Raw genomic sequence first — 15708 nt, 5'->3', positions numbered from 1 at the left:
ATAAAAAATGCCATTGGTAATTTGATAGGGATTGCACTGAATCTGTAGATTGCTTTGGGTAGTATAGTCATTTTCACAATATTGATTCTTCCAATCCAAGAACATGGTATATCTCTCCATCTGTTGGTATAATCTTTAATTTCTTTCACCCGTGTCTTATAGTTTTCTGCATATAGATCTTTTGTCTCCCTAGGTAGGTTTATTCCTAGATATTTTATTCTTTTCATTGCAATGGTAACTGGGAGTGTTTCCTTAATTTCTCTTTCAGATTTTTCATCATTAGTGTATAGGAATGCAAGAGATTTCTGTGCATTAATTCTGTATCCTGCAACTTTACCAAATTCATTGATTAGCTCTAGTAGTTTTCTGGTGGCACCTTTAGTATTCTCTATGTATAGAATCATGTCATCTCCAAACAGTGAGTTTTACTTCTCCTATTTCAATTTGTATTGCTTTTATTTCTTTTTCTTCTCTGATTGCCGTGGCTAGGACTTCCAAAACTATGTTGAATAATAGTGGTGAGAGTGGACACCTTTGTCTTGTTCCCGATCTTAGAGGAAATGCTTTCAGTTTTTCACCATTGAGAATGATGTTTGCTGTGGGTTTGTCGTATATGGCCTTTATTATGTTGACGTAGGTTCCCTCTGTGCCCACTTTCTGGAGAGTTTTTATCATAAATTGGTGTTGAATTTTGTCAAAAGCTCTTTCTGCATCTATTTAGCTGATCATATGGTTTTTATTCTTCAATTTGTTAATATGGTGCATCACATTGATTGATTTGCGTATATTGAAGAATCCTTGCATCCCTGGGATAAATCCCACTTGATCCTGGTGTATGATCCTTTTAATGTGTTGTTGCATTCTGTTTGCTAGTATTTTGTTGAGGATTTTTGCATCTATATTCATCAGTAATATTGGTCTGTAATTTTGTTTTTTTGTAGTATCTTTGTCTGGTTTTTGGTATCAGGGTGATGGTGGCCTCATAGAGTGAGTTTGGTAGTGTTCTTTCCTCCACAATTTTTTGGAAGAGTTTGAGAAGGATGGGTGTCAACTCTTCTCTAAATGTTTGATAAAATTCACCTGTGAAGCCACCTGGTCCTGGACTTTTGTTTGTTGGAAGATTTTTAATCACAGCTTCAATTTCATTACTTGTGATTGGTCTGTTCATATTTTCTTTTTCTTCCTGGTTCAGTCTTGGAAGGTTATACCTTTCTAAGAATTTGTCCATTTCTTCCAGGTTGTCCATTTTATTGGCATAGAGTTGCTTGTAGTAGTCTCTTAGGATGCTTTGTATTTCTGCGATGTCTGTTGTAACTTCCCCTTTTTCATTTCTAATTTTATGGATCTGAGTGAGTCCTCTCCCTCTTTTTCTTGATGAGTCTGGCTAATGGTTTATCAGTTTTGTTTATCTTCTCAAAGAACCAGCTTTTAATTTTATTGATCTTTGCTTTGTTTTCTTTGTTTCTATTTCATTTATTTCTGCTCTGTTTCTTTGATTTCTTTCCTTCTGCTAACTTTGGGTTTTGTTTGTTCTTCTTTCTCTAATTCCTTTAGGTGTAAGGTTAGATTGTTTATTTGAGATTTTTCTTGTTTCTTGAGGTAGGCTTGTATAGCTATAAACTTCCCTCTTAGAACTGCTTTTGCTACATCCCATAGGTTTTGGATCATCGTGTTTTCATTGTCATTTGTCTCCAGGTATTTTTTGATTTCCTCTTTGATTTCTTCAGTGATCTCTTGGTTACTTAGTAATGTATTGTTTAGCCTCCATGTGTTTGTGTTTTTTACGGTTTTTTTCCCTGTAATTCATTTCTAATCTTATAATAGCGTTGTGGTCAGAAAAGATGCTTGATATAATTTCAATTTTCTTAAATTTACTGAGGCTTGATTTGTGACCCAAGATGTGATCTATCCTGGAGAATGTTCCATGCGCACTTGAGAAGAAAGTGTAATCTGCTGTTTTTGGATGGAATGTCCTATAAATATCAATTAAATCTATCTGGTCTATTGTGTCATTTATAGCTTCTGTTTCCTCATTTATTTCCATTTTGGATGATCTGTCCATTGGTGTAAGTGAGGTGTTAAAGTCCCCCACTATTATTGTGTTACTGTCGATTTCCTCTTTTATAGCTGTTAGCAGTTGCCTTATGTATTGAGGTGCTCCTGTGTTGGGTGCATATATATTTATAATTGTTATATCTTCTTCTTGGATTGATCCCTTGATCATTATGTAGTGTCTTCCTTGTCTCTTGTAACATTCCTTATTTTAAAGTCTATTTTATCTGATATGAGTATGGCTACTCCAGCTTTCTTTTGATTTCCATTTGCATGGGATATCTTTTTCCATCCCCTCACTTTCAGTCCTTTCAGTTACATACATGTCCCTAGGTCTGAAGTGGGTCTCTTGTAGACAGTATATATATGGGTCTTGTTTTTGTATCCATTCAGCAAGCCTGTGTCTTTTGGCTGGAGCATTTAATCCATTCACGTTTAAGGTAGTTATTGATATGTATGTTCCTGTGACCATTTTCTTAATTGTTTTGGGTTTGTTTTTGTAGGTCCTTTTCTTCTCTTGTGTTTCCCACTTAGAGAAGTTCCTTTAGCATTTGTTGTAAAGCTGGTTTTGCGGTGCTGAATTCTCTTAGCTTTTGCTTGTCTGTAAAGCTTTTGATTTCTCCATTGAATCTGAATGAGATCCTTGCCGGGTAGAGTAATCTTGGTTGTAGGTTCTTCCCTTTCATCACTTTAAGTATATCATGCCACTCCTTTCTGGCTTGTAGAGTTTCTGCTGAGAAATCAGCTGTTAACCTTATGGGAGTTCCCTTGTATGTTATTTGTCGTTTTTCCCTTGCTGCTTTCAATAATTTTTCTTTGTCTTTAATTTTTGTCAGTTTGATTACTTTGTGTCTTGGCATGTTTCTCCTTGTGTTTATCCTGTATGGGATTTGCTGTGCTTCCTGGACTTGGGTGGCTATTTCCTTTCCCATGTTAGGGAAGTTTTTGACTATAATCTCTTCAAATATTTTCTCAGGCCCTTTCTCTCTCTCTTCTCCTTCTGGGACCCCTATAATGTGAATGTTGTTCCGTTTAATGTTGTCCCAGAGGTCTCTTAGGCTGTATTCGTTTCTTTTCATTCCTTTTTCTTTATTCTGTTCTGCAGCAGTGAATTCCACCATTCTGTCTTCCAGGTCACTTATGCATTCTTCTGCCTCAGTTATTCTGCTACTGATTCCTTCTAGTGTAGTTTTCATTTCAGTTATTGTATTGTTCATCTCTGTTTATTTGTTCTTTACTTCTGCTAGGTCTTTGTTAAACATTTCTTGCATCTTCTCGACCTTTGCCTCCATTCTTTTTCCAAGGTCCTGGATCATCTTCACTATCATTATTCTGAATTCTTTTTCTGGAAGGTTGCCTATCTCCACTTCATTTAGTTGTTTTTCTGGGGTTTTATCTTGTTACTTCATCTGGTACATAGCCCTCTGCCTTTTCATCTTGTCTATCTTTCTGTGAATGTGGTTTTTGTTCCACAGCCTGCAGGATTGTAGTTCTTCTTGCTTCTGCTGTCTGCCCTCTCTGCATGCTGGTTTTTTTTTTGCAGCACGTGGGCCTCTCACTGCTGTGGCCTCTCCTGTTGTGGAGCACAGGCTCCGGATGCGCAGGCTCAGCGGCCATGGCCCACGGGCCCTGCCGCTCCGCAGCACGTGGGATCTTCCCGGACTGGGACATGAACCCATGTCCCCTGCATCGGCAGGCGGACTGTCAACCACTGCGCCACCAGGGAAGCCCTGCATGCTGATTTTTATCTCAGCTACATAGTATATCAAAACTGCTATGAAGGGCTTCCCTGGTGGCGCAGTGGTTGAGAGTCCGCCTGCCGATGCAGGGGACGCAGGTTCGTGCCCCAGTCTGGGAAGATCCCACGTGCCGTGGAGTGGCTGGGCCCGTGGGCCGTGACTGCTGAGCCTGCGCGTCCGGAGCCTGTGCTCCGCAAGGGGAGAGGCCACAGCAGTGAGAAGCTTGTGTACAGTAAAAAAAAAAAAAAAATTGCTATGTAGCTCTTTTTGGAAAAGAAATTAGCAGAAACTTAAAAGAACAATAATGAAAAAAAATTTTTTTAATTTTTTTAATTTTAAACATCTTTATTGGAGTATAATTACTTTATAATGGTATGTTAGTTTCTGCTTTATAACAAAGTGAATCAGCTATACATATACATATATCCCCATAAGGAACAGTAATTTTTTATACACACATACATACACACACATTTGCATGCATGCATACCTATATAGCAATAAAGTAGCAACTTCAAAAAGCCCAGAAAGAATTTCCAGGAATCACTACAGAATAAACTGTGGCTAGGAACTTTTTGTGATGATTAAAACTAGTACTAGTAATAACAATAAAATCTAACATTTATTGAGCACTTACTCTATGCCAGGTAAGTCCTCCAAATGCATAGGTGTTATTATAGTTTAGGGAACTTAAATGACATGACTGAGGGAGGTGGCAGACCAGGCAGAACCCAGGACTGCATGCTGAGCTGTCACCACTGTACATAACTAATTCTATATGTAATTCTTTGACTCATGCTTTCACTCTCCCTTTCCTGTGAGCTCCATGAAAGGAGGGGACATAACTGCTTTGTCCTCAGTATCCCCACCAGCAAGCCCAGTGCCTGGGACATAGAAGGAGCTCGATAAATATCTGTTGAATGAATTCATGAAATGATTAATAATGAATGAATTGAAGTCCAACTTAACCAGTGTGCTCTGCTACCTCTATTTATATAAACTTCTATGTTATGTTTCAGAAATTTTTCTTTCTTTAAGCAGGTTTAAGGTAAAAATCTGATCTAAAATAGTTAGGTCTTACTCGTGAATTATTTCCTGCAGACAAGTTTTGGCCTTACCCCTCTCCCCATGCCACTGCAGTTGGGGTCAGTCTTGCCATCATCATGGCTGTCCTTGAAGCAAGTTTAAGAGTCAGTTTTAGAAGATAACGCTGGAGAACGGGTGCCAGTTTTCCCCAAGTGCATGATCATCTCTTCTCCTTAGTCACCTACTGAGAAGGGCTGGTGCCTTCGTTCAAAGCCTCTTACCTTCTGCACCAGGAAGGCTGTTTTCTGGCCCCCTCCATTTTTTTTTACTTATTTTTCTTATGTTTGCCTATTACAGTATTCCAGTCTCTTCTGGCTTAAATATTGTCTTCGGATGACTCTGTCTCTTTTGGACAAATAATCAGCCTTTCCGATTTCAGTTCCCTAGCCCTGTTTCTCCTGAAGTAAATGTTTGGGTATGTGAAGAGAGGGTCTCTGAGGCCTCATGGTGGTGGGAGAGGAGGACCTGGGATCCACACGGGGCCCTCTGGGTTCTTTCTGGTTTCTGCTGTGGAGAAGCAACCACTGAGGTGTAACTGGTCTCCTCCGGCTTTTGGGGGGGTCACTGAAGAGCACCTGTCCCTGAAGTCCGTGTCCCAGCCGTTTGCTCCGTGTAGTGAAGTCACTGCACGTGTGAACGCTCTCACCTGATCCCAGGTCTCTGCTGGTTGCCGAGCCTCTCGGAAGTGCTGCACCCTCTCAGCCCTGGGTCAGACGGGAGGAGGCGGGAGCGTCGCCTTAGGCTCGGGTCTCTAATCTTGCTGGCCATCCATGCTGGAAGCTACCGAGTTACTGCCCCTCACTGTGTTCAGACAGGCTCTACCTGGACTTCAGGACTCCTCTGGAAGGCCATGCCTGGGACGTGAGCCTCTAGTCCAGGTGCCTCCAGGTCTTACCTTGATGTGCTTCCCCACCCCTACCCCTATCAAGGCCTGCCCTCGGAACGGAGGCATCAAGGGCCCCAGCACCTAACCCCTCAGCTTCCCTGTCTTCCTCTTCCTTCCTTCCACCGAGGCAAGGGTCCGTGTCGCACTTCTGCTACCTCCCTCTGGAAGAGATTTTCTCAGTCCTATCTTCTTCCTTCAGAAAACAGTCACTTCACCTCCTCACCTGGGACAGTTGCCAGGTACTGGGGCAGGAAGAGTGAGGCAAAGGCAAGGGGAAGTTTTACTTATTTTAATTTCCAAAGATATTGTCTGTATTACGTTATAAATTGTGATGAGCACTCTGAAGGAAACGAAGACAGAGAACGAACGATACGGAGGCCTGCCAAAGTGAGATCGTCCAGGGAACGCTCCTGAGGAGGCGACATTGAAAGAGACCCACAGGATGAAAGGGAACCAGCCACATCGAGAGTAGGGGGAGGGGTGGGGGGACGTTCCAGACAGAAGGAACAGGAAATACAAGAGAAACAGGAGCCTTCTGGGGATGACTCTTGGATGGTGAGAGAAGTCAGGGAGGTGGGATTGAGACCCAGGACCACCGTGGAGGCAGCATGAGGTGGGCAGAAGGAGCATTAATCCCCTTCTGAGAAGTGCCAATGCCCAAATCCAGAGCCTCTTCTCTTGGCCCTAAATTATATGCAGGGCTGGGTAGGTGTTTGCTGCCCACTGAAGGGCAGTGAGGAGATGAACACATCAAAGCAGAACATCGGCGTAGGGTCAGTTATTGAGCCCCTGTTGGCCCAAAGCCAGCTCTGGAGGCTGTGCGGAATCCAACAATGCAGGTGACTCAGCGCTCCCTCCCTCCGCCCGTGAGCTCACATTCTCTCATTAAACAGAAACACAGCTAAACGTATAAACCCTGCTAGAAACTGTCTTGCACATCTCTGGCTGTGTTCCTTCTAAACCCAAAGAGAAAAAATGACTCACACTTGTAAAAATTCCATCCAGACAATACAGCAAGTGAAAAAGAAGAGGATCAAAAAATCCAACTACCCAGTGATAATCACTGCAGTGTCCTTCTCGACATCTGTCCGTAAACACACACACACACACACACACACGCGCGCGCGCGCTAAATGGGGTAATGTGGACGTGCACTTCTGTGTCCTGCTCTGCTCACCTAGTGTTGCCTGATATGCACGTGTACTTGACTCTCCCTGTGCATTTTTTGGTTCCACTGAAAACAGAGAACTGGAAGGTGTTTTTTCTAGAACAGCAACCCTGGAAAGCCACAAAAAAAAAATGATGGGGAGGAAGAGCTTTACCCCTTTATAGTGAAGAAAAATACAGATCCACAATCCCAAGAGCCCTGGGTTTCACATCCATTTCAGCAGCTTGTGACGATGATACCAGCACCCAGGCAGGGCTGATCCTCCCTCGCCCATTCCATACATTCCCCCCCAAAGCTGCCCTGGTCTTCTCTTAAAAGCTGCCTTTGGTGTGTTTGGTGAGAAGAAAAGGTAGACAAGCAAGAAGGTCAGATTCAAGACCCTGTTCTAGATGGGTTGGCATCCCACACAGGTGACCACAGTATGAGGTAAGCTGGGGCTGGTGAAAAAGCAAGGCCACAGGACTAACTCAGGTTTCAGTGGGTGGGTCATGTGGAATTTGAAAATGCATATTCCTATCATAATATTTATATGTAGAAATTTTTTTAAATCTACTTAATGCAAACTACAAAAAAAAAGAAAAAGAAAAAGCTCAACCTAATTTCCTTGGCTAGTAGAGAATCCAAAAGAAGGGCTCTACCTAGTGCAACTTCTGACACATAACTGGGAAGACATACTCATCCCCAGCCTGGAGTAGGGGTGAGAATACCCAGTTCTCCAGGGCCCTGGGTGTGAAAGTTTAGTTTGCCAAAAGAGATCATGAGCTTGAAAAGTTTGGGGAACTCCACTCCGTGCCATTGGTCAGGGCTCGGACACATGAGTTTGCAGATGTGTCCCGAAAACATGAACAAACTTGCCTGATTCCTACAAGGAATGTCCTTTCCCTTCTCTAGCTGTTTGTGCTGCCGATGTTATTATTAGTCATAGTTAGAAAGGGAATTTTATACGTGGACTGCATCATAATCTCTTTTGCTAAATAAGTATGTAGTATAAATCCTTTGTGAATTATAAATCTGTATCATCTCTTTCTTGGAGATTGTAAAAGAGACTAGCCCTCATCTCTCCTGGGTGCTCAGATGTGGGACTGAGCCATCAGGCAATCCTTCCTTCATTCCCTTTCGTTCAGCCAGTATTGATTGAGTACTTCCTATGAGTTGGTCACAATGGGTACTCATGCAGAGAGGAAGAAACAGACTTTAAATAAGTAAACACAGACAAATATAAAAGTACACATTATGAAAACTTCTCTGAAAGAATCGGGTGATTTCTAGTTTAAAAACTCTTTGACCTGGAGGAATAACATTTGGGTCCCGTTGAATGTGTGGAGACAGTTTTCTTCTTCTGATCTTTGAGGCTGATCCAATTCTTGGCTCAGAGACCAAACCCCCTTCTCCTCTGGTTCAGATGGCTCATCTGCTCATCACAGCACCTGAGACAGCGTGGACCCAGCAGTCCAGAAGCTGAAAAATAATGCTTAAAGCGTAAATGCCGGGACTTCCCTGGTGGCACAGTGGTTAAGAGTCCGCCTGCCAATGCAGGGGACAAGGGTTTGATCCCTGGTCCAGGAAGATCCCACATGCCAAGGAGTAACTAAGCCCGTGTGCCACGACTACTGAGCCTGCATGCCACAACTACTGAAGCCCACGCACCTAGAACCTGTGCTCCATAACAAGAGAAGCCACCACAATGAGAAGTCTGCACACAGCAACGAAGAGTAGCCCCCGCTCACCACAACTAGAGAAAAGCCCATGCATAGCAACGAAGACCCAATGCAAAAAAAAAAAAAGAAAAGAAAAGTGTAAATGCCAGGTAGGGGGGAATGGTGGAAGATGCTGTCGAACCTCAGTAAGAGTTTTTCTAACATAAAATGTATTTATATATATGAAGAAAAATGAGAAAGACTGGATATGGGTTTCTTTTAAATGACCAGGTAAGACTCTCTCAGAGATGGAAATTGCCAGACTTCTCACTGGTTTGCTGTTTTGACTTTCCAGGGTACCCAGAAAATATGCCTTCCCTACAGCCCCACAAAAACGCTCTCTGTGAAGTCCATCTTAAGGTGAGTACGAATGAGCAGAAACCCAACACCTGGCACCCATAAATGGGTTTTTTCCTGTGATCATTCTGATGTCAGCTTGCTATTTCCTTGGACCTTGGTGTTATACTCAACATTTTGCTAAGCTCTCAACATGCATTACCTCACTGAATCTTCACAGCAGCCCTATAGGACAGATAGTGTTATTGTCCCCATTTTATGGATGAGGAAATAGAGGCCCGGAAGGACAAAGCCAAGATCACACTGCTTGTGTATAGTAGGACTGAGGCGCAAGTCCAGGTCCGGCTGGTTCCGAGCTTTGCTCTCAAGCACTTGTGTTCTGCATGCGTCACCTGCTTCTTTTTTCCGGCACGCATGCAAATATTTTGGTTTCGTAAAGAAAATCAAGAAATTTTTTTCCTTTCATTTTTCTGGTTTGAAATAGAACTCAGATGTCAGCAAATGCTTCTCTGAGAAGAACGTGCTTATTCTTAACCAACAGAAAGTTAAATGAATGGAACGAACCGCTCGCTGCTCGGTGCTCAGCTGCCTCTCGTGCTCCCATCTTTCCACCTCCCTCTCATCTCTCCCCCATGTCGGGTGGCAGCCTCCCCTCGGGAATGCCCCCACGCAGGTCGGTCGGCCTGTCGCTCTGTCACCAGCTAAGGTGTTACATCATAGTAACAGTAGCTTCTGTTTGTTAGGTGCTGTGCTAAATGCTTGACAAGCATTCTCTTGGGGAATCTTTAAATCAGCTCCATAAAGTAGATCTATTACTACCACCACTCCGCATAGGAGGAGTCGGAGCCTCAGAGAGTTGAAGAGATTTGACAGAGATCTCACAGCTGGTAAACCACAGAGCTGGGAATTAAACCTGGGTTCGTGTGATGCCAGGGCTTGGGCTGTCAATCACTAATGCCATCCTGTGTGAGTCTGAGACCTTATCCTGGTGGCCTGGTGATTTAGTCTTTATTTATCTGCAACTAGGTGGTGGCAGGAGGTGGTGTTTTTGATGTTCCCACCCACGACTCGTACTTGCCAGAATGTCTGTTCGAGTGACAAACTTGACTGTCAGTTAGGGATTGCAATTGGCTGATGAAAGGGTCCAAGGGTTAAGAAGTAAAACATTTCATATCTCACGTTCAAGCTTGACTTCGTCTTCAGGTTGCAGACCTTCTCCCCAGGCCCCATGATCTTTCTCCTGGCCAGTCTGAAGCCCGAGCTAAGAGGGCATCAGTGCAGAGGTTAACCTTCTTCTTGAGCACAGAAGTATCTTGCTGCTTCTAAATCTTAACTTGCTTTGAGAGCAATAGTTTGAATTATATGGGCTTAAATTTCTGTGAATCCTTTTTTCTTCTTCTTCTTCTAAAATGAAGTTTCTCCAGCTCCTTTCTTCTGTATATTTAAAGACCAGGGATTTCACTGAGTTGTAATTTCATTTAATTGTCTGAGTAGGCCTTCACTTTTCAGTCCTCTACTTATAGCCAGAGGAAGCTGCAGCAAGAGAGTATTTTTAAAGATGCAAAGATTAAAACGTCTACAGTTGCTGCCAACAGAAGAAAAAAAAAACCCATATATATATATATATATTTTTTTTTTTTTGGCGTTATGCGGGCCTCTCACTGTTGTGGCCTCTCCTGTTGCGGAGCACAGGCTCTGGACGCGTAGGCTCAGCGGCCATGGCTCACAGGCCCAGCTGCTCCGCGGCATGTGGGATCTTCCCGGACTGGGGCACGAAACCGTGTCCCCTGCATCGGCAGGTGGATTCTCAACCACTGCGCCACCAGGGAAGCCCAGAAGAAAATATTTTATCTCTGTTTGTTACAATCATGAACTTGGAAACCGAAAAGGAAATTAAAATATAAATACTATGGAGTCAGATAAGCCTGAGTTCACATCATGGCTCCACTACTTCACAGCGTTGTTATCCTGGACTATTTCTTTAACTTCTGAGCCTCAATTTACTCATCCTTAAAATGGGGATAAAATAGTACTTGCCTCATAGAGATTAAATGAGATAATCCATGTAAAGCATTTAGCAGTGTGCCTGGCGTATAGTAAATACTCTGTAAATATTAGCTATTATTTTTACCTTTCATTTACAAATATGAGGATTCTTGCTGAATGAGGCCTTAGACAACGTCTAGTCCAATTTCCTTGTTTTACCTCTAAGGGAACTTAGCTCAAGGAAATTCACGTTGCTTGTCCAAAGCAAAACATAAAAGAACAATCCTGCTAAGGACAGCCTTTTGCCCTAAATGGGAGAGGAATTGCCAAAGGAAGAAAGACACGTCAGGTCATCTTAGTTACATTTCATCATTAATTGCTATGTAAATGTCAGTGAATCACTTTTTTAGTAAATAAAAGTAGGAATCGTGGCGATTAGTCAAGGTTGCCTAAAACAGATGCTCTCAGTTCCCCCCTCCCTCTCTTACTCTGTGAGTGTGCTCAGGGTACAGTCACTGCGCTTGGTTACTCGCATATGTTCCCTCATTGGTCACCCCTTGTTGGTTTGTACCTCCTGTGGCCCTTCAGGGAACCCAGCTGTGATTTTCTAGGAGATAATACTTAGCTTTCCTGAAGACCTGAGACTGGCTCCACATTATTTAAGTTTCCACCACCCTGCGGCTCACTCTGTCCATTCTATTTCAGTGCCATGAATCTGGACAAATTCGAGAAAGGCCCCAGGGAAATTTTTCATCCTGAGATACAAAAGGTAACAGAGAATTTTGTGTTTCATAATTGTATAAATTTGATCACAGTGTTAGAACTGACAAATCGTCAGTGATTCTTAGCCTAGGATCCCAACCAGAATCACCAGTGGTTCTCATCATGGAGAACCTCCCACCCGACATTCTGATGCAGTCAGTCTAAGATAGAGGCTGGGAGTCTGTCATTTTCAGAAATTCAGAGGATAGAAGATGTCCCGAAAGCTGTCCTAGGACTTACTGTTAAGGGAAAGCAGTCCGCCTTGGGAGAAAAAAAATTTAGAGTCATAAACTAGGTAACAGTCCATCCGAAAAATGTCAGCCAAACTTTTGTCTTGCAGTTGCAATCAATTTCGCTTTGAAATCATCCCCTTGAAACGTATAAACACAGCCATCACTAATGGTGTGACAGTTGTGTGTTAGAGCTGAGCTTCGAGGAGTTGGCATGCCAGGTGGGGTGACACAGGAAGAGGCTGGAGAGGCAGGTTGGACTCTATCCAGGAGACAGCGGGGAGCCAGTAGAATCTTTAAGCAAAGGAGCATCATGCTTAAACCTGCTTTTCAGGGAAATAATTCAGGCAGTATGAGAAGGATGGATGGAAGCGTGAGCGGTCTTTGTGTACGTACCTTCACGATACAGTTAGCTTTTATAATAAGTTCCTGGCTCTCAACTTAGCTTACCAGAAATGTATAGAATTGTGAATTCCCATGTCTTTTGTTCTAATTTAATTTTTAAAATAGTATTTGTACCCTGACTCAACCCCAGAAGGAACTGAGGCAAAAATGGATGTGTTAGGTTAAACTTTAAGCAACTTTAAGCCATAATGTGCTTAATAGTAGTTCCTTATAGCCACCTTAAAAACAAATTAGAATTATAAATTCAGTACCAGTGTGCCCTTATTACTTAATTTGTACCAGTTATCATACTCAATCCCTTCCTCCTTGGAGCCTGGACCCCCAGACACTGGCGCCAAAACCCACGAGGCTTTTGGATGCTTCCTTCTGCGTCTTGCTGCTGAGCAGATCCCTCTGCCCAGAGAGGTCACCCCTGCCTGGCCATCCTTATCTGCTTTCTCTCTCCCACAAAATGAGACAGAACAAGAAAACAAGATACAGCAACCTTCTGCCTATTTATATCATAACTCTATGCCTGTTTTTCACCAAACAAAAGACACTTTCACACTCTCCCTTCCATTCATGAGCTTTCCCTCCATCCTCTGTGGGTGTGAGCATCTGTGTGTGTGTGTGTGTGTGTCTGTGTGTGTCTGTGTCTGTGTGTGTGTGTGCAACTTACCAGCAGGAGTTCCCCTGCTGTCATCAGGTGTCTGTAGATCTCCCTTAGGAAGGCTTGAGCAACAGGCTTCCGGTGTAGGGAAGAGAGTTCTTACAAAACACTGGATCCAAAAGGTAAACAGAAAATAAACCACCTGCACTCTAAAGAAGGCATCTTTCCACCAAAAGTGGGAAGGTGGCTGATGCTGTTTTAAAATATTATTTGTCTGTTTCTGCTGCCCTTCTGTGTAACATTTTTCTCAGGCGAAATCTTCCCAGAAGCGGCATATGATAAGCTAGCTTTAAGTGGTTAGAGAAACCTAGGTATCTGTGTGTTTCTTCCCACTGCTATGCATCATCTTTGTTTCCCGATAGTTGTGGTATAATATGCCTTTCCTAAATGACCAGGTATTGTATAAAAATCTGTAGAGCTAAATTTGAATATTTTAAGCACTTCGAAGGGGAGAAAAGTGGTGTCAATGTCAGTAGACTGAAGCTTGGCTTTCACAGAAAGTCAACATAAAATGACCACCATTCAGCATGGACATAACTTTTCGAACTTCATTTGACAGGACTTGCTGGTTCTTGAAGAACAAGAGGTAAGTAGTCTCGCGAGATGCCTGGTTGTGCCGCTCCGCCTCCGTATTTGTAAATGAGCTTCCCCTTCACCAGGAACACAGCCCTTTATCCCAGGCACACCTCTCTGTGGATTTGCACAGCGAGAATCTCTTATCACTGAAAGACTCCACTGACATGTTTTCTCGGGTGTATTTCAGAATTTTCTATGCAGCTAGCCATAAAGATAGAAAAACAATCAAGTTGCTTAAATCTGCTTGGAAATATTCGAATGTTAACCTCATGATCAGGGTAAGGAATTAGGTTTTTGTTTTCATTCAGTTAAAGCTAGTGTACTTTATTAGCACACTCGACTTACAGAATGCCATATTATTTGCATGTTTCCATTTCCTGTTGTCCCACTTTAAAAAAAAATATGCTGGGTTTTCCAAGTCCATAACTAACATAGAGAAATATCCGAAATATTATCTATAGACAGCTGAGTAAATCAGTGGAGTGTGTGTACACTGTGCCTCTCGGTAAATGGCAGTATCATTCGTCCAGGTGCTCAGGCCAAACTTGGGAACATCCTTGACACCTCTCCTTCTGTCACACACCCCATCTAATCCATCAGCACATTCCATGGACACGTCTCAATGCCTCCACCACCACCGCTCGAACCCCTCGACACCAGCCCCACCGTGTCCTGCCTGGACTCTGCAGCTCTCCAGCTCTTTTCCCTGCTTCCTCTCTTGCCCTCTCTTCTAGTTTTCACAGAGTATCCAAACATGCCAGGCCAGGTCCTCCCTACGAGGGCCTGCGTGATATGGCTGGTGCCACCTCTCCATCCTCTGCTCTGCACTAACCACACTGACTTCCTTCTTCTTCCACCTCCTCAGGAAGCCTGCTCTTCCCACCGCAGGGATGCTCCTCCCAGGTGTCTCATGGGTCACACCCTCACCTGATTAGTATCTCTGCTCAGCAAGGCCTTCCCTGGTCACCTGTTTAAGATAGCACACCCTGCCTCTCACCCACTGCCCTTCTTACTGCTTTGCTTATCTTCTTAACACATGGATTTCATTTATTCAGTTTTTATCTGTTGCCCCCATTAGAATGTAAGCACCATGAGAGCAGGGACTTATTCAATTTTGTTCACTGCTGTATCTTCAGAGCCTAGAACTGTGCAGATAGAGGACACAAAGTAAATATTTGTTGGTTGAATAAGTGAATTATGTATTGATTGAATGAATTATGAAATACTATGATGCCATTAAAAAGAATGAGGTAGACCTCATTACTGGCATGGAAACATTTCCACGACATAGTATTTACTGAGAAAAAAGTAATTCACAGGGCAATACTTACAGGATAATCCCAGTTGTTTTTATAAACACAGATTTCTATGTGTATTCATTCATTCACTCCTCTTCTTCATTCATTGATTCAACAAATGTTTACTGAACTCTGACTGTGGGTGAACCGTGTACTACTTGAGGCATTGGGGATTGCTGAACAAGACAAGGTCCCTTCTTCATGGAGTTTACAATCTGGTGGGCTAAGACCAACTAAGCAAGTAAATAAGCAAACATAAACACGGTACTGTTGACAGCCCCAATAGCTGTGGGGAAAGTAAACAAGGTAGGTGATGTGGGGTCAGGGGTAGGTTTTATACATTAACCAAACAGGGAGGGTTTCTCTGAGGTAACGGCATCTCAGCGGATTCCTGAACATGGTGATGTAAATGCAAGGAAGGAGGCTGAGAGGTTTCACCGCCGACTGTTGGCAGGAGTTGCTTTGGGCAGGTTCATGGAAGTGTAAGGTGGGATGAGGCAGAGAGCGGGCAGAAGGAGACATCTACATTTTAATCTACATATTCACCATGTATGAATCATGCTTTTTGCTAAAGAATCCATGAACTCCACGTGTAGTTTGTAAAAGGCAAAAAATAAAAGTCATACACATTTCTGACAAACATTTGAAGAATACAGAAAGGCACGAAAGGCATAAAGAAAATATCACCTACAATCACAGAGGAAACTAATGTTGGTATAGTATCACATTTTGATATATGTTTGTTATATTTTATATAAAATTAGGATTATACTATATATAGTTTTTATGTCTCAAAATGACTGTACTCGCTAATTCACAAATATTTATTGAGCGTCCAAGAGTGCATGCACCTGCCCGTTGTGACAAACAGTACAGA

At 42.8% G+C, this 15708-nt stretch overlaps 1 protein-coding gene across 3 annotated transcripts in view; it reads left to right on the top strand.

Annotated features, from left to right (window-relative positions):
- Nucleotides 1-15708, top strand: part of GARNL3 (GTPase activating Rap/RanGAP domain like 3) — a gene marked incomplete at both ends in the record, with an annotated part of 153893 nt that overhangs the window by 85253 nt on the left and 52932 nt on the right. For all 3 annotated transcript variants that reach the window (XM_082843295.1, XM_082843293.1, XM_082843294.1), the window contains 3 exons: nt 8924-8988; nt 11617-11680; nt 13517-13543. In XM_082843295.1, coding sequence (XP_082699421.1) covers nt 8924-8988; nt 11617-11680; nt 13517-13543 — 156 coding nt within the window. The remainder of the gene's footprint in view (nt 1-8923; nt 8989-11616; nt 11681-13516; nt 13544-15708) is intronic.

Source organism: Leucopleurus acutus, assembly GCF_964270905.1.
Source record: "Leucopleurus acutus genome assembly, chromosome: 7".
Lineage (NCBI taxonomy): Eukaryota > Metazoa > Chordata > Mammalia > Artiodactyla > Delphinidae > Leucopleurus > Leucopleurus acutus.
This window is presented reverse-complemented; position numbering and strand designations above follow the sequence as displayed.